Below are 18,749 nucleotides of genomic sequence, written 5' to 3'. Positions count from 1 at the left end.
GACTCATTCACCAAGTTTGATGCGGTCTCTCTACCATAGTTTCTCCCATAAGCCCTGTTTGGTGTTATTTAGAAATTTTGAGAAATTAATTGTGAAACCTCACAAGACAATGCTGGACCACTGAAGCCAGTTTAATCAAGAAAATCAAACAAAAGTATCACATCTTGAATTGTACCTCTGACAAAGCACCGTCTGAATGGTTCTCACAGTTAGTGAAATACATTTTTTGTAAAGTTCTCTACCAAGATGGTTGCAGTGTTAAATGAAGAAAATAAAAAGAAAATTTGATCAAAGTCGTGTGTTAAAAACAATATTCACATTATCTGAGACTTTAGAGAAAAATAAATCTTAAAATTAGTCTAGAATGTCCACTGGTAGATTGTCACTGCTGAGTATAAGAATTAGTAAAACAGTCAATGCTTTCCCAAAATGGATGCTTCTCTCAAAATAAATGACAATATATGAAATTTTTGTGCTCGATCAGTTGAAATCATATAAAACACTACATAAATTATCAGTACATGTGTAATGTATGTGTTCTCCCTAGCGGCCAGTAGGGGCACTAGTTATGTTGGACTTTGATTTTGAAGGTTAGTGTTTGGTTCATGCTTGTCACTATTCCTGATTCCTGTCTTGATTGCTCCCCGGCTGTGTCTTGTTAACCGTGATAGTCCTTGTGTATTTCAGCCCTCATGTTTGCCATTGTCCTTATTGTAATGTTCAGGTCTAGTCTAGTCTTTGTTTAGACCATGCTTTTGTTTTCACTGTAAATAAAGCTGCAATTAGGTTCACACCATCATCTTCATCTTCAGGCTTCGCCGTTGCCTGTCTACACGTTACAAAGTCAACGTAACTAGCTCCCCTACTGGCCACTATGGAGAACACATAGGTTACAACATTCCACAGAGTCATCAGGAATTAACAACTTTAGCAACAAGCTTGACAATACTGATCGTACAAAGATGTTTTTCTCTGAAAATAAATGCTCTAACTGTGCATATGATCTCACAGCTTTAAAAGAAACAAAGTAATAGTTGTAAATTGCAATGAAGAAGTGTGAATGTATGACACATAGGCAAGAAAAAAATTACAATCTATATAGTTGATCTATTTTCAAACTCTGTTACTGCTGTTGCGACGAGAGTAACCATGGATTAAATATAATACACCACCACTATGTACTACGTTCACTACAAAGCCAATTTTGACTACATTTTGAGACAAAAGACACCAACTTTGCTGTCCAAAAACACCCCAGAATAGTGTGGAGAGGTAAACTGGTTTTGGGGTATTATAACATATGATGAAGCAGATTTATTCTAAATTAAATCACTTCTACACAGAGGAAATAACTTGGATATCAGGACAATTATTTCTTTAGTATATATAATATTTAACAGATAATGTTTCCCAGAGAGTAGGCTTACTAGTTTTCCATATGTATAAATTAAAGGAAGGCACAGTGGTTTTAAAATACAGCCACTTGAGAAACCATCTAATACACATTAGAACTAGTCTCATACATCTTAGGTCCACTGAAGAGACCAGCAAAGGATAATTCATGGAAATTCATGCTGGTCTAAGCTGGTCTTTTGAGCAGGGTACTTATAGAGTTCAATATTTAATCTTAGACTTTCAAATTGTCCTTTTCAAGTGTTTTAGTTCTGGTTGATGCAATGGACAGAAGTATCCAGCAGGTATAAGTCCTTTATATGACAACAGCCCTGAGGAGACGGAAACACATCATCAGATCTTGTGGAATAGGTGGTTTGATCTCATTACCATCGAGGCGTAGGTAGCGGAGACGAGGACCCCTCTCATCAAAGTAGTGATCAAGGCCCCCTGCGGGAGCTGGACATATGTTAGATCCATTCACACCTATGGACATGACAGAAAAATTACACATTTTACTGATCATAGTCAAAGACACACACAACAATTTAGTTCGACTTTAATCCTGAATGGGGCAATAGTATGAACACTTAGATGTAAAAATATCAGGCATTTGATATTTTTTCCAAAATAAATTTGTATTAATTAATTAATTAAATGCAGTAAAGAAAACTACATAAAACTATCCATGTGCATGATCAGAACTTTCGTTGTGGACTTACTCTTGATCTTGTTGTGATCCAGATGTAGGTGCTCCAGGCCAGTGGAGATGATGGGCACCTCAGTAAGCTGGTTGTGAGACAGCTGTAGATCCAGGATGCTGGAAAGATTAAACACGTTTTTTGGGATCCCTCCATTGCCTAGCTTATTCCTATTGAGCCTTAGAGACAACACCTTTGGAAGACCCTTGAAATAATCAGCAGATATCTTCTCAATGTTGTTGCTGTCCAGGAAGATCTGTGAAGTTGTGGGTGGTAAGCCGAGGGGCATGTTGTTTAGCTGATTCTTCGCCAAGTTGATTTGGACCAAGTTGCTGAGACCTTTCAGGCTGACCTCAGTTACTGCATCATCCTGAAGCTTGTTGCTTTGTAAATCCAGCAAGGTGAGATGCTCCATCCCAGAGAAGACACCAGCAGGGATCTTGGAGATTCTGTTCCGGGAGAGTCGCAGCTGCTCTAGGCTGGTAGGCAGAGGAGATGGAATGGAAGTCAGCAAGTTGTCTTCCATGTAGAGATGTACAAGGTTGGTCATGGCCCTAAGAGCATCAACCTCCAAGCCCTCGCTTGTGATTTTGTTGCGGTTGAGGTTGATCCACCTTAGTTGTGTGGCATTGCGCAGCGCGTCAGCCGAGAGGACATCAATGAGGTTATTTTGGAGATACAGGTAGAAAGTGTAGGGAGGGAGGACAGGTATGCGTTTCAGGCCTTTGTTGTCACAGTAAACAGCGTTAGGGAAGCTAGGAGGGCAACGGCATTCTTTTGGACATTCTTGGAGCTGAGACATCAGATGCTCGTAGGGCATTTCCTGAGAACTAACTTGAGTGGCCAAAAGTAGGGTCGCAAATGCAACCATGAGCCATGCCATGGTTAGGTTCAACCTACAAAATAATAGAGACAGAAAAGATAATAAAATAGGCTGTCAAGAAAGCTCTAGGAGGAGTTATATTTAATAATTTTGGTCTTTGTTTAGAGATTCTGGGAAATCCTAATAGGCCTAAAGTGTAGAAAAATATGTTGGCTTTTTTGAGTCAACATAATTAGCTTAATTTGACTAGATTTGATTAATCATAATTAATCTGCGTCAGAGTCATCTAGTGTGAAGATTCACAACACTTCTCATGAGTCTTTCATCTTTTGACATGTTTAGAATAGTGACACATCCACCTTACATTTCTCACTAAGTGGATAAACTAATTGAGAAAAAAACATCAGGGACATCCTTTGGCTAACACTATCATTCCCTGTGTCTGGGTCTTCTGCGGAGTAATCCTCTTAAACTCAGAATACACTGCCAGGTCAATTTTAATTGCCTTAAGATTGACATGAAATTACTCATACTCCATTCAGAAGACAGTAACATCTTGGACTTTGTCACACACACAAACATTCAGGGATGTCAATGTCTGACTTCTTCTGAATACAACCAGGTGTGCCAAATATGGAAGGGCTTGTACCAACACTTGGATTATTAAAGATATTTGATACCTTCAATTAACAATTATTATAGCTCTAAATTTTGTTTGCTGACATCCACATATTTCTCTTGGCTTGAAAGCTTAGCTTTCTCTCTCATCTGGTTTAAATTTTTGTTCCTGAGCTCCAAGTATCTGTATATAGGTCATTTTTTATAGGCAACAATCTCGGATTGAACCAGAGAGGATCAAAACGAATCCCTGGATACCTCATGATCAAGTCAGGTTGAGCCAGCATCAACTGTTGAGATCTCTCAAAGTAATATATACTTTTAAATAATGATCTCCACATCAACACTCTGACCTTTGCAAAGCCAAAGAACTACAACTGCATCCAAACGCATATGCTGGACTTTATAACAGGGCAGAGTGCACATCTGTGTTAGAATCAAGATAGATTCATCACAAAATTCCTTCAAATCTACAAAAGATTAAATACAAAGTACAGAGGACCTCCATTGATGTGAAAGAAACACACAGTTTCCTTTCCAAAAGTGCACACAATCATTAAAAAAAAATGCTGCTAGTTTGAGACTTACCTTTGTCTTCCCTAGAGATTCTCAATCAAATGTGCACTACTGTGTCTCTTTGATGGTTTGCTATGGTTTCAGATGTCTTGACTCTGAGCTACTTTGTCCCCTCCAGCCTCTATTTGTAGTGTCAATAGCATTTCATGATCCCTTCACAGACAGACACATGTCTGCCAATCACAGCCTCCTGAGATTTAGAGTCATAATCCCATGGGGATGGACTAGGCTTAAACTGGTGTCTTGGACAAAATAAGACATGGCCCAGTTATAATCAGGTTAATACAGGCCTATATACCATGCTGCATCCTTCATCATCTTCCTTATCCTTCCTCACACCAACACCTGTATGTTGTTGCATCTTTTTAGGAAACAGTCTTGGACTCAGATTTGGCATGATTTCTCAGAGTTTGTGGAAAATTATGTCAAGTAATTTGGTCTTTTGAGCTTGATGTTTTACATTTTGAAGTTCAATCAAGCAAATGCATGACTTTTTTCATATCCATCCATCCATCCATCCATCCATCCATCCATCCATCCATCCATCCATCCATCCATCCATCCATCCATCCATCCATCCATCCACTCACTTATTCTTCATTGTCAGCTGCCTTATCAACCTGTAGCTCAAGACTGGTTGCCCACTGAAGCTAAGCAGCGTTGAGCCTGGTCAGTACCTGAATGGGAGACCTCTGGGGGAAACATAAGATTGCTGCTGAAAGAGGTATTAGAGAGTGGTCTGTGTGGGGGTCCAATGCCCCAGTATAGTGATGGGGACACTATACTGTAAATAGCCATTGTCCTTCAGATGAGATGTTAAACTGAGGTCCTGACTCTCTGTGGTCATTAAAAATCCTAGAGCACATCTTATAAAGAGTAGGGTTGTAGCCCTTGTGTCCTGGCTAAATTTCTCCCATTGGCCATCTCAATCAATCATGGCCTCCTAATAATCCCCAATTGACTCTACTCTCTCCTCTCCACCAATAGCTGGTGTGTGGACTATGACTATGCTGTTGCATCATCCAGGTGGATGCTGCACACTGGTGTTGGTTGAGGAGAACCCCCCTATTCACAGTGTAAAGTACTTTGAGTTCAGTGTCAGAAAAATATAATTTAAACATCCCTGCTCCCCTAAGTTTGGCTTTGCTCATTTATTACACTAATTTCTGTCATTCTAATCAGGACTTGAAAATGACAAGTGGCCTCATATATTTGTGCATAGATGCTTACAGTAGATGCAAAATCAGTAATAAAAAATATCTTCAAATGTTTGGTATTTGATGTACACAATTAGTGGTCGACCGATGTGGGTTTTTTAATGGCCGATGCTGATATCCAGAGAGCAGGGTGGCCAATAGTCCGATACAATGCCGATATATCACACAATTTTATTTAGTAATTAACAAACAAAAATTTGCTGAAAAAACAAAAAAACTCTTTGTGGCAGGGCGGAGGGCGGGGCCGGGTCGTGATTCTACACACCCGGTCCCTTATTAGGCTAATCAAGCCTCCGAGAGGGATAAGGGCCGACTGTGGAAGATGGTGCGGGAGAGAGAGATCATTTACGGGCATGTCCGTCATGTGTGTGTTTTTGTCTTTTGACAAAATAAATAATAGTTTTAATGATAAACTTAAAGGAAAGACAAAAACACACACATGACGGACATGCCCGTAAACGATCTCTCTCTCCCGCAGCATCTTCCACAGTTTAAATGTCTCAGTTGGAAAATTATCAGCTGATGCCGATAATTAAAAAAGTCAGAATATCGGCCGATTTATCAGCCTCTGCGATATATCGGTGGCCCACTATACACAATCATTGATCATGCCACCACAATGCATCAACAAAAAGTTGAGTCCCCAGGATGACACTAGTCTGGATTCATAAGCAAAGATTAACTTGGCACAGGTAGCCACATATGGTGCCTTGTTTGTCTGCCAAGGGTTGATCTTTTTTTGTCATTGCTTGTTCTCAATTCTTTTGACGGAAACAACACCTTACTGTGCCGTTGTAATCCGCTGTAATTGGCTCCTCCAGTTCTAATCTATGATCGCCTATAATCCAGTCTATTATCCAGCATCTCGTGTCTAGGAAGGTGCAGCTCTATGTTAGAACCAGTGTCTTTGGCTTGCAGGTCAAAAAGTACAAACACCAACCTAATCCAATTACAGAATTCAAAACCTATTATTCAGAGGAAGCCTTAGGAGCTCTAAACACTGAAGACGTCTGCTTCAAGGTCTACGCCACAATGTGGCTATGAGAGTCAGGCTGTGAAATACAGTACATGACAAGAGGTAATTCTCAGGGCAGCAATTAATATCTAGCAGCAGTACTTACAATGGATGTTTACACCTATATAACAATAGAGCGTGTGTGGCAGGGCGGAGGGACCCTTATCAGGCTAATTAAGCCTCCGAGAGGGATAAAGGCCAATGGCAGATGGTGGTGCGACGAGAGAGAGATCGTTTACGGACATGTCCATCATGTGTGTGTTTGTCTTTTAAGTTTATCATTAAAAATATGATTTATATTGCCAAGCCGGTTCTCGCCTCCTCCTTCCCATTGAACTCCTTTACAGCGTGTTATCTTACTTTGCTACACTGCAAAAAAAAATTCTTGTTTTGTTTTCTAGTTAAAATATCTAAACATCCTTCAAACAAGATACATTTTCTTAAGAAGCAAAATGACAAAAAAATTAATAAAATTGGCATTCAGTGTCTTTGATGGTTAGATGAAGTAAACAAAGCAGTATTTAACCATGCCACAAGGGGAGCTCATGAATTAAATGCACTTAGTGCTCAAAGATTGCAATCACGGGTAATTAGACAGATGTTGGAGACATTTTTTGCAGCTGGCTCGGCTGTAGGCTGCAAGTGGCCCTAAGCTAATCTGCTTAGCAATAATGCTAACTGTCAAATACTCAAGTTCATGACACCCCAGTCAGCACTAAAACTTGTACTCTGAGATTGTTTTGCAAAAACATAACTAATCCATTGTGGCCATAAAATAATTATAATAGGTTAATCACAATGAAATGGAATAACGAAAAAAATCTTTATAGTACATTTAATGTAGGCTCTTCATAGCTCAGGTTCTTTGATAAAAGTGATGACTAGTGAGAAATGAAAAGATGGTCGAGACCGCACCTGACCTTCTATGGTACACCAAAAAGAAAACACATGCTCGCAAGAACATTCATTTCCCATTTGGGGCTTTGAGTCTCAAGGCAGTTATGTTATTTACACATGGTTGTACTATGCTAAATGTTTAGGTCTAAGTCTGTTTAATAGTGGAGTTCAGTCTTAAATGTCCACAATTCCAGTCTTTCACCCTATGCGGTTATGTTTATAAGGATTTGTTTTATACAACTTAAGAGAACAACTTATTAAATGTGCAGTTTTTCAGTGCACACTGTATCATAACTCTTGCAAGTAGCTCAAACTAGCTCATTCCTGGCTACCACTACATAGACCAGATTCAAGTTTTAGATCATTTACATGCAGGAAATTACAATTGAAAGGTCCTACTAACCATTATTTTACATGAAAACCTGCAGAGAATGACAGAAATGGAAGACAGTGAAAAGGCAATATAATAATAATAAAGAAAAACATTTTAAATTAAACAAATTCCATGCAAACCAATGAGCTCCATTCATCCACCCCACTTCTTATTGTATAAAAGCCACTTAACAAAAACATAAAAGTGAGAATGCAGTACAAAAAACATTACCTGCGTATCACAGTCATAGAGCTGATGTTGCCTGTTTGCACAGGTGGAGGTGCAGTGCCTGGTTTTCGGGCTGTAGTCAGTCTCTCGGTCCTCTCGTTCTCCTTGCAAGTTTGAGTCCAATCTGCAGTTTCTCTCACTTTCTTTCTGGCATGGACATGCATCAAAAGACAGAGTCTTAGTATATTTCTATTGTCTGTTGAGTAACTTCCCCAAGGCCAAACCTTTGACATCAGCTGGTCGCGTTGAATAGGAGGGCGTGCAAATGTTTGGAAGATGCGAGTGGAGTTGCCATTTGCATGCATTCATTGGAGACTTATTGCAAGCACAGCACTTTTTTCTTGAGTTGGTGCCTGGGGAGGAGGGGGACCCTGGTACAGATGTGACACCATCCAAACATATTTACAGGTGGCTTAGAGATATAACTCTTTCTGGGCTGCTAGATCAATGGACTTTTCATCTCCATCCCTCACTATCTCGTGATTTGAGGGATGTTTTTACACCCTGTTAAACCTAGCCACCCTGAGGCAACGCACATCATCTTACTGTTATTTTGCACTGGTGGAGCCTCTGGTGAAGACTAGTCCTGACCTGTGAAAGGTGGAATGAAAGGTGCGATTAAGATGGAATGCAAAAATTGGTGGAAGCCACAATATTGTAACATTTCCAGTAGTACCATGGATCTCTCTCTTTTTCTTTAATTGTATCTCCCTGAGCTGTGCATAGCTTTTCAATAAATAAAAGGGAAGTAACCCTTTACATAGTTACCAGGCGACATCTGTTTCAACATCTGGATTCTGTTTTAGACACATTAGGATGAAGAAGTGGAAAGAGGGAAATAGAAGCTCTTTGATTTGGGAAGGACACTGATTAACGTCCTGTTGCACATAGAAAAAGGGGAACACACTTTGTGAGATCTCCAGATATTTGGGTGTCCTCGAAAGGTCCACAAATTGTATGCAACTTCTCAGTGTCTTGCACTGCAGATACTTATGCCATTAGATTAATGCCTTGATGGGGATATAATATAATGAATGGAGATATTCATATAGACAATAGATATTATATATATATATATATATATATATATATATATATATATATATATATATATATATATATATATATATTAGATACCTATATTAAGTCTCTGTGTCCTCAGATAGATTGGACCTTAATTGTATAATTCTTTTCCACTCACCACATTCTAATAAAGTTTTATAAAGACCCCAAAAAGTGTTTGGACTCTTTCTAGTAGTCAGACATTAGTGGAACATGTCCATAGTTAATGTGATGAACTACACCTGTGGCAACATTGCTAGGACACCTGTGTGAACATGAGGGGATCTACACTCACATATCCACTACAACTGACCTTGGGACCAGTTGTTTAAAACTAATATAAAATGGCTATGAAAAGTGCAGATAGTTTTGAGAAAAGGTTTAGCATCATTAATCTAATGTAACTTAAATGTACTGTTAAAATCCTGTACATACAGCATCCCTCCTCTGGCCTGCTGACAAGTTTAAAACTCTCTGACACGGATATCACACATACAAAATTAACAGATATTTGTGAGTGACATTCCCTCAGGTGCCCTATGTCTATTTTACAAGTCCTTTTCTCAGATAACATAATGGTCAGCACAATAGTCATCATCCAAACAAACTGGAAACCATTTTCATTCAAGAGATCAGCTGTGGGAGGAAAATCATAGTGTTCTTGTTCCTCCATAAAGTATCTCTAGTGTGAAATATAGGCTGCGTAATAGGCTGTGGTTTTCTAGTGAGACCTCATCTGCACAGCTGACAAGCACACACATACAAAACAAATGATAGAGCAACATTCCAGTGTAACCCTCTTTGAGTGCCATAGCCACATTAAGGTATCCTTGTACTGTGCAGTATTTTAAATGACTAGTTAAATGGATAGTTCACCAAAAACATTTATTTCATCATTCACTCAACCACATGTTGTTCGAAACTCAACACTAAATGAGAAAGTTCCATAAAATAGCACCAAAAGTGTCTTAAATGTAGCCCAAGCAACTTGTGCACCTTCTGAAGAATTAAAACCAGTTTGCACGATGAACAGACTGAAATGTAAGTCGTTATTTACACTTAAACCAAATTGTTAATGATTTTTAGAGGGCAAATCAAATATTCTGTGAATAACATCAAACCTCACTGAGACGTGCACGTCTTGTGACCAAACATCATGGCGCCATGACACAAGAACCAGTGAAGATTTTATGTTATTGACGTAGTCGACTTATTTTTTTTTTTAGATCAAATTCAATAGTAGTTGATCAATGATTTGATTTGATTTGAGAGTGAATATTAACTTAAATTTCAACCTATTTATCACATAAATTGATTGTAATGCATCAGAAGACTTGTAAAACAGTAAATAAGTCTGTGGCGAGGGTGTGGTTGAGTGTCCATCCAGGGAGAGGGGAAGTGGTAAGGATTCATCCTTGGGTGATAATTAGGTCTAACAGCTGTTTCTTGTAGCAGTAATTCAGGAAGAGCGATAAGAGGAGCCCACGCCAGAGCCCAGGGAGAGAAAGAGATGCATGTGTGTGTGTGTGTGTGTGTGTGTGTGTGTGTGTGTGTGTGTGTGTGTGTCATTATGCTTCATTTCAGCGTTTTATGTCAAATTAAAGTTCTGTTGATCGTTCACTCCGGTTCTCGCTTCCTCCTTGGTAGGGAAGGCAGAGTCTGTTACAGAGGTGTAGTGAGTATTTTAACTGTGGTTTAATGGTGTTTTTTGTCCTTGACATAGGCATTTGAATACCTTTTTTTCTTTTTTTTCTTTTTTATGATCCTGTGAAATCAGTTACGTGTGAACTTGAATGCTCTGGATGATACAATGTGGAAAAGATATTTGAAAAACAAAGTCTGCTTGACTACCTATCATCTGTTCCTGACATATAGAGGAACTCCCACCATCCATTTCTGTATGGCTGTCAGATGGTCACACCAGAACCTCCACTTCTCTGGAATGCTGGGACATCTGCCTGTAATGTATCTATTATTTTAAATTAAAACTCTCATAGACTCATGACAGTGGTTCTGGTGCAAGCTCAGACTTGTGCAGATTTTTAGTTATACTCCTCATGATGGTGCGGTCTGGAATCTGAATGGAGAAACAGATTGACACACAAATGGAGCACTTGCAAAACCAAGTCTAATGCTTCCGCTATTTTATGATTCAGAAGGTATGTTCTGAGCTGGTAGAGAGTAAATGTTTACGGCTAACCAAAACACTAGGATTTGTGATCAAATATGGTACATTTTACACCTCTCTGACTTACCAACACTTTAATATTCCTTACTAAAGCACCCCAGGATGCACTGATGAGTTTACCCTCCCTTCAAAATTGGTATAAGGTTACAACTATGGAAAATCTTCCACATCAAAGCCTTTTCATCAAACAGCAACTTTGTTAATATTCACAGCCTGTGCCTCAGCAGGGCACATCAAAAGAAGATGTTTCCTACAGGAAGTGGTTGCTATCGGAATAATAGTTGCTCCACTTCTAACAGAAAGAAAGAAACTGTCCTCAGCGTGCAGTCTCACAGATGTTCACCCATCCATGAGTCCTGCTCAGAGGGGAGAAAGGAATTGGAAGGAGGACAGATTCAGACCAGAAATTACTTTCTATTACAGGCAGCAGTGCTGAGCAATGGAAAGCCAGTCAATCTAGAGCAACAACCAAGACAAAACTAAATAAAAGCGGATGGATGATGGATGGATGGATAGATAGATTTATGTCATATGTATGTTCCTTTATCATCTTATTATCAGGATTGGTTACTTATTGGACTATTCTTTGACAGCCAGAGAGTAGTTTAGGACCACTGGAATCCCTCACATATGTAAGAAATCTGGTTTATTCAATTAAAGATGAACAAACTGCTGTTGCATTTTCTAAACAAAAGCAAAAAAACATTTAAGAGAACTTACAACTTTTACATAACAGTCCACCAAAGTTACTGTTGTCCTGTGACTTCAATGATTTGAGTGACATTTTGATGATGTGAAATGGTATATTGCATACATAAAACTTTTTCCATTGCTGTTGCCATAAAATTGAAAGCACTTACGATTACAAAAGGTACTAAGATGAACTGCATGCAGATAGAATATTGTATAAATGTTGGCAGTGTTAAGAAATTTAAGCTGCTACTAGTTTGCTGTTAATACAACATTTTGCACAGCAATTCCTCACAGTTAAATAAAATATTTTCTTCGATTTAGTTTCAGATAAACATCATCATATTATTTCAGTCCAGCCATATTTTCGTTAAGTTCAAATGAAACTATGAAAAATAACTTAAATTCAAGACAGCCTTCAAAAGAGCATTTTCTTATTTTTCAGACAGTTTGAACAAAGATATTTTATATAGTACTCTAAACAATTGCATTTCCTTCCCCGCAGGCTTATCAATAATATGATTACAATAATAGAACGTTTTGAGCAATTAAGGTTTTTAACATGCGGACAAAATCAGATCAGATGATCTACTTCCACTTCTAGAGTGTAGACTAAGCACATTTTTTACATTTTATTCATCTTTTGCACAAACTAGTGTTGTTCTTTAGATCAAATTATCTAAGTGTGTGCTTAAATGCCTCATGGACAGGTAGGAAATACAAATGTCCCTTTCCTAATTCTAGTACTATTCCTCATACAGTATCATACAAGAAAATTATATATCATGTTCCATATTTTTAAGATTTCAGACTATTGCTGCCCATTTTTGATAAAAATGTACTCAACATTTTAGAGAGTAAATGTTGTAATCAAACTACAAATAAAAAGGGTCATAAAAGATGTGTAGATTTCAATCATAGTGTCTAATAAAAGCAATAGCCTTATTTTGTTTTATGTACTAAAGAGCACTCTGGCCACTCATCAGAGACGTGAGTCTACTCAAAGATGATCTCTGAGGCCTGGCGTAGGCAGTTGGACGTGTCATCTGGCATACTGCTGTGCGTAAGGTTGTTCCCATCCAAGCGCAGAGTCCTCAGCCTGGAGTAGTTGACAGGGGAGATGAACTTGCAGATGTTTGACAAGTCAAACTCTGAAGAGTGAAAGAAGGGTTGCAATCAAAATGACTTAGCAAAGAATCACATCTCAAAACAATGTAGATCTGTTTTCTGAATGGGATAGTTCATTACTCACTTCATTACTCTCCCTTATGTCTTTCCAAACCCATATGACTTTCTTTCTTGCATGGAACACAAAAAGAGAAATGAAACAGAATGTCCAAGCTTCTCTATCCCTAATCACCATTTACTTTCATTATCATTGAGTGTGTTTACATATACACCAATATGCCGATAACTACCCAAAATCAGTGTATTCCAAAAATTTGACAACCCAAGAAAACTGCATTTGCATAAACAGGCATACACACGACACTTGCGCACATAGGATAAACCAGTAAGAACTCTGTACCCAGATAACCTTACACGTTATTGGCTTTTTAAGGTGTAAGACTGTTCATGTAAACATGCTTGGTCTTGTATATACAATGGAAGTCAATGGTGATTAGGGGCAGAGCAGTTTATACATTCTGCTAAATGTCTTCAGGCTTGGAATGACATGATGACAGACATTAAAATTTTGGGTGAACTATCCCTCGAACACCAAGCTAAAAAGATCAACTTAGACCAATCAAGGCTTATGCTTGTCTGGTCTAAGTCTTTTTAACAGGGCAGACTGACAGAAGAAGGTAAGAGACTTACTGCTAATATCATTGACTTGCAGGTACAGGTGCTCAAGAGATTCATTGATCTCTGGAATGGTCTTCAGCTTGTTGAAAGACAAGTCAAGCTCAAGGAGAGAGGACACATTAAACACACCAGCAGGGATTCCAGAGTCAACCATCTTATTGTGGGAGACACGTAGATACTGCAGGGCTGGCAGTTTGGCCAGGTAGCCATTAGGGATGCTGTCAATATCATTATGGTCAGCATAGAGCATTAAGAGAGAAGGTGGAACCCCCGCCGGAAGCTTCTTCAGCTTGTTCTCACTCACATCCAACAGAACAAGAGACTTCAAGCCTTTGAAGGCACCTGTGATGCTCTCAGTGGTCAGTTTGTTCTTGGACAGGTGAATGGTGGTCAGGTTTTCCATGCCAGACAAAGTGTTGGAAGGAAATGAGCTCAGCTGGTTGCCAATCAACTTCAACTCATCCAAAGACTTGGAAAGAGGGCCAGGAGGTTTGGTCAGCTTGTTATTGCTGAAGAGGAGCTTCTCCAAGCTGCTCAGTTTATCAATGGTACCTGCCTGGATCTTGTCGCTAGTGATGTTGTTGTTGTCGAGAACAAGCCAGCGAAGGTCGGTTGCATTATCAAACACACCAGCCTTGATCTCCTCAATATTGTTGTTCTGTAGGTAGAGGTATTTGATTCCACTCGGCACAATGGGGACAAATTTCAAGCTGCGCTCATTGCAGTACATAGCAGTGGGAAAGTTGCTGGGGCATTCACAGTCCTGGGCACAAGTGGGAGATGATACCGCCCCTTGTGGTGCGGAGGGGAAGTAGTATTCATCATAGTCATCGTACTGTCCCAAACTATGACAAACGAGTCCAGCCAACAGGAAAGAGTACAGGGAAAACATGGTTATCTAAATAAACCTAGAGAAGAGAAGAGAAGAGAAGAGAAGAGAAGAGAAGAGAAGAGAAGAGAAGAGAAGAGAAGAGAAGAGAAGAGAAGAGAAGAGAAGAGGGAGTGGTTTCTATGGTTACTTAAGAGGCAGGCTATATTCAATGAAAAACAAAAATTGTAAGAATAACATAACTTTGTACAGTCGGCCTTAGACATAAACAACACCTAGATATATTCTTTTAATGGAAATTTATGACTTCATCCTCATGTGTGCAAATAGTCCTTTCTCCCCTCCTCCCGTAGCAAATTAGACACACATTGCTTATGTGCAGATCCAAGTTCATCTCTAGTTACACAAAACTTACTGCATACCTTCCTTTCTCTTTGTGTGCAATTGCAAATGAATTCTTTAAGACTGTGCCATCAACAAAGACTGTATTTTTGGGTGATCAATTTATATTTCATCAAGGTTAAAAGACCTCATCAAGAGGAATAAAAAGGAGCAGGTGTAATGTGCAGACTAACAGTTCAGTATAATTTAATTAAGAACGGTGACATAATAATTATTGGAAGGAATATTGCATATACTTAGAACCACATAAGTATCTATTGATGCACATCTTCAAAATGCATACAACGAAATTCCATGCCACTTCTTAAATGATCAAATGCAATCATTCATAACAACTCAAATTCATTATTATGGGTGAAACATACTTGATTGTACTGTTATACTGTATAACTCTACTAAGTTGAATATATGCAAAATTATAAAAAAAGTCTATTCTTGTGTCATTCCTTCCCAAAATTGTGCAAACCCGATGTCTGATAATCTTATCCAGACACAACAAAAACAAGCATAATCTTTCACTAATCATTACAAAAACCCAAAACTGCATATGCTAAATATTCCTTACCTTCCTGCTTCTCTCTCTCTGTATATGACTTCAGGTAGACTTGTGTTCGGCCCGAGGACTCTGGAGAGAAAGAGAAAGGGAGGGAGAGAGAGGTGGAAGAGCAGAGAGAGAGAGAGAGAGAGAGAGAGAGAGACAGACACTCAGCCAGACTTTAGTCGCCCCAGATTGATAGAAAACAGCATTTAGGCGGTTCTGGAGTGTTGATGTCAGCAGTTCACTGTGACAACCAAGACATACGGATTATAAAAATGTTTAGGTTTCGCAAAGCAGTTTGGGCCATGTAGTCCTTCACAGGACATAGCATTGATCAAAGAATCATCAGGGAGCGTTTGCAATATACTATATATACCTGTATGGTTGCCACACACACACACACACACACACACACACACACACACACACACACACACACACACACACACACACACACACACACAAACACACACACTTTTCCATCCAATCCATTCCAAACTATGCCACAAAACAAGCCATCTATTATGTAACATGCAAACAAACTTGCAAACAAATCAGATTGCAAACCATCAGTCCATCCAGGACAATACCAGACATTTCTCATAAAAATAAATATTCTCAGCGAAAGAAGGGTTTATAAAACAATTAAAAGAACTTCCAAAAAACTTGGCTGCTAGCAATGGCAGCTGCCTGCTGTTAAACTACTGGGCATTTGGCTGTAAAAAAGAGTTGGAAAAATTGACCAAATAAGACTGTAGTGGGCCAAACCAGCCTTACATAACTATGTGTTGTCTATCTTTGCTTCTGTTCTCTCTGTGTCTGTATAGTGTATCCAATTCTTAACAGCTGGTAGATTGCATATCGTCAAACAGTGTGCCATGTTTTCATCTTTTCCCTAATAAAAGCCAGACGGCTTCAGTCTGGCTGTGGTCATGGACCTCTAAGCTGGGCTTGCGGCTCTTACACATAATGGTGGGCCATAACTCATGAGAGATCTAGGTATGAGGGTGCTGGCTGGTGATCTGTTTATGTTAAATAGCCCATGATGTCTTTTAAAAAAAGCAGTAAACAGAAACCCAGATGAGAGGTCAGTTCTGAGAGTGGACCTCTTTTCCACCATCTGGCTGAACCATCTCATTGCTGAACCATGTCATTTCCTACAAATCTGGGCTTGTATGCATGGTTACGGTTTCTTTTTCCACTGTGGTGCTGCGAAATCAGGATTAGAATGAAATGATTAGGCAAGTGAACAATAATGAGTTGCCATATCATTACTAGTATTCCACCAGCATGATTCTCTGTCCTGAGTATGGCTAGCTAACACTGCTGAGAAATACAGGCTGGGAACGGTAATCAAACCATACCAAACCGTTCTCGAGTGGAAATGCTACGAGAACTGTTACTCACTGTGCTCAGAACCATTCAGAAAAGTGGCATGATGCTGGGGTCTTATTGGTGGTTGCAAGGTGGTTACTTACTTGCCCAAGATAAATGAGCCTAGCCCCAAGTTGTAGGTCTATAAGCTTTTTTTATCCTACCAGGCAAAAATCACAAGTCGGATTGCTTAGACAAGTAATATCAGACATCTCCTTAACAAGTTGTATGATTTAAGTGATCATTCATGTCCGTACCTCAACCAGTACAGGACAATTTACATGCTGAGTACATTTAATACGTTAACGCTGACGCTTCTAGCTATGCAAGCTCGATTTCGTGTGCAGGGTTGTAAAATAATTAAGTAAAAATACTTAAGTATTATACTTCGAAAATTGATGTACGTTTTATGACATGACGTAATGTGATAAATGACTGCAAACTCCTTATCTCAGCATAGTTCTGTATTATAGCACACTCAGAGCACAAATACAGAGTGCTGCATCTGCTTTCTGCTTTAAAAAGGAAATTTATGGTGATCTACAAGACAGCTGACATAAAGAACCAAAACTGGTACAGGATAACCAACAATATGAATAAAGTATTATCACATAGACACAATGCACCTACCTCCTCAACATTGCAAAGCAAAATTGAGCGATTCCTATAAGCACATTTTTACTGACTTTTTGAGTGACATCCCAGAATATCCTCGGGCCTCCATTACTAATTTAGTTGAGCTGTTTTATTTTTCAATATTATTTTTGTCATTTTAACTAATATTATTGACAGGATAGTGGAGAGATGGCAGTAATGATGGGGAGAAAATGTGGGAACAGGATCAGAAAACGACATGAGCCAGAGTCAAACTCATATTACCTGCATGAGCACCATGGCTCAATGTGTTGGAGCACCAAATGCCAGGCCATGACTCTAAAGCCTTTGGGTGATATTGACTTGCTCTGGATCAACCTAACTACTGCCATGCCCTTACCTGTCAACAGTGCTCTCCTGTGATCTTCTCACTCATTCCTCATCTCTCATATCCCCTGGTGGTCATCCCTCCAGCTCTCTCTCTCTAGTCATTCATCAGGTCTTAAGGGTAGGCACATGTTAATGGGTTCACGTGGGTGATGGACAAGTATGACAAAGTTATGTTGCAGGGGCAGGTCAGGGCAGACCTATGCAGCTGTATTAGATGGAGGTATGAGAGTACATTCACAGTTGTGCTCAAACCTTGTAAATATGCTACACATGCAAGGTGATTGACAACATCATCTGCAAACAGATGCACATTATGTTATTATAGGCAATGTTAATAGTTACTATTTTACTAGTGTTGCAGAATACTAGTGTTGCAGTGCAGTACAGTATATACTGTAAACTGCATTTGGAACAGAATTCTAGCGTTACTGCTTTTATTTGTATTTCTTGCATTTCTTTATGTGTGTGCAAAAATGTTACATTTATGTCAGCAATACTAATCAAATAAAGAATAAAGAAAAATATCACAGTTATCATTAAAAACAAAGGATGATATTGCTTCAAGTTTCTGAGCACACCCCTCGTCTACGCGAAACCTCGTACTAGATGTTGATCCCAATGCTTAAAACACACTGAAAAGTATACGCAATCACACTCTTGTCTTAGTCTGACTGGCCCAGACATGTCCAGAGAGAATGTCCAGCACTTGGTGTACTTTCTTAAGCAGAATATACAGCAAAACCAGTTACGAGCTTCTGAATTTTTGCACTTTAACTGGTGATGACAGAGTTTGTTTGGAAAAGCTCCTGATAGGCATCCAATTCATCAGCCTGCTGTTTCTTACCCAAGCCTGATTATTACCAGCCTGACCTGAGCAATAATGTTAACAGTGTTTGTAGGCCAGTTGTTTTCTCTTTCTCATGTCTCTTTCTGATGAACACAAAGTGGAAAATGAATGCCTCATCATCCTGAAGATTACTGGAAAGATTCTCGAAACCCGTTCCATTAACAGGTCCAGCATCGTCCCACTTTGGAG

General features: G+C 39.1%; 2 protein-coding genes across 3 annotated transcripts; both read right to left on the bottom strand.

Annotated features, from left to right (window-relative positions):
- Positions 1–38: 38 nt before the first annotated feature.
- kera (keratocan) lies at positions 39–8,065 on the bottom strand. 2 transcript variants are annotated; one of them, XM_052118669.1, is made up of 3 exons: positions 7,844–8,065; positions 2,115–2,989; positions 39–1,878 (listed from the first exon to the last, which is right to left on the bottom strand). In XM_052118669.1, exons 1-3 carry the CDS (start codon positions 8,002–8,004, stop codon positions 1,709–1,711), a joined length of 1,206 nt encoding a protein of 401 aa, XP_051974629.1. In that variant the 5' UTR covers positions 8,005–8,065; the 3' UTR covers positions 39–1,708. The 2 variants fall into 2 exon arrangements, with proteins under 2 accessions (XP_051974629.1, XP_051974630.1); XM_052118670.1 differs by lacking the exon at positions 7,844–8,065 and adding an exon at positions 4,123–4,246.
- A 3,654-nt stretch (positions 8,066–11,719) lies between these two features.
- Positions 11,720–15,630, bottom strand: LOC127637560 (lumican-like). Its single transcript, XM_052118673.1, has 3 exons — positions 15,383–15,630; positions 13,599–14,494; positions 11,720–12,931 (listed from the first exon to the last, which is right to left on the bottom strand). Exons 2-3 carry the CDS (start codon positions 14,476–14,478, stop codon positions 12,777–12,779), a joined length of 1,035 nt encoding a protein of 344 aa, XP_051974633.1. The 5' UTR covers positions 14,479–14,494; positions 15,383–15,630; the 3' UTR covers positions 11,720–12,776.
- Positions 15,631–18,749: the final 3,119 nt, after the last annotated feature.

The sequence above is a fragment of the Xyrauchen texanus genome, chromosome 45 (genome assembly GCF_025860055.1).
Source record: "Xyrauchen texanus isolate HMW12.3.18 chromosome 45, RBS_HiC_50CHRs, whole genome shotgun sequence".
Lineage (NCBI taxonomy): Eukaryota > Metazoa > Chordata > Actinopteri > Cypriniformes > Catostomidae > Xyrauchen > Xyrauchen texanus.
This window is presented reverse-complemented; position numbering and strand designations above follow the sequence as displayed.

Excerpts from the sequence above, each read along its gene's own strand:
- kera (XM_052118669.1), bottom strand. The coding sequence starts at position 8,004 with ATGCATGTCCATGCCAGAAAGAAAGTGAGAGAAACTGCAGATTGGACT. Across the intron at positions 2,990-7,843 it reads TCTATGACTGTGATACGCAG|GTTGAACCTAACCATGGCAT; the intron begins GTAATGTTTTTT and ends ATTATTTTGTAG. Across the intron at positions 1,879-2,114 it reads GGATCACAACAAGATCAAGA|GTGTGAATGGATCTAACATA; the intron begins GTAAGTCCACAA and ends TCATGTCCATAG.
- LOC127637560 (XM_052118673.1), bottom strand. The coding sequence starts at position 14,478 with ATGTTTTCCCTGTACTCTTTCCTGTTGGCTGGACTCGTTTGTCATAGT. Across the intron at positions 12,932-13,598 it reads GCAAGTCAATGATATTAGCA|AGTTTGACTTGTCAAACATC; the intron begins GTAAGTCTCTTA and ends TTCACTCTTCAG.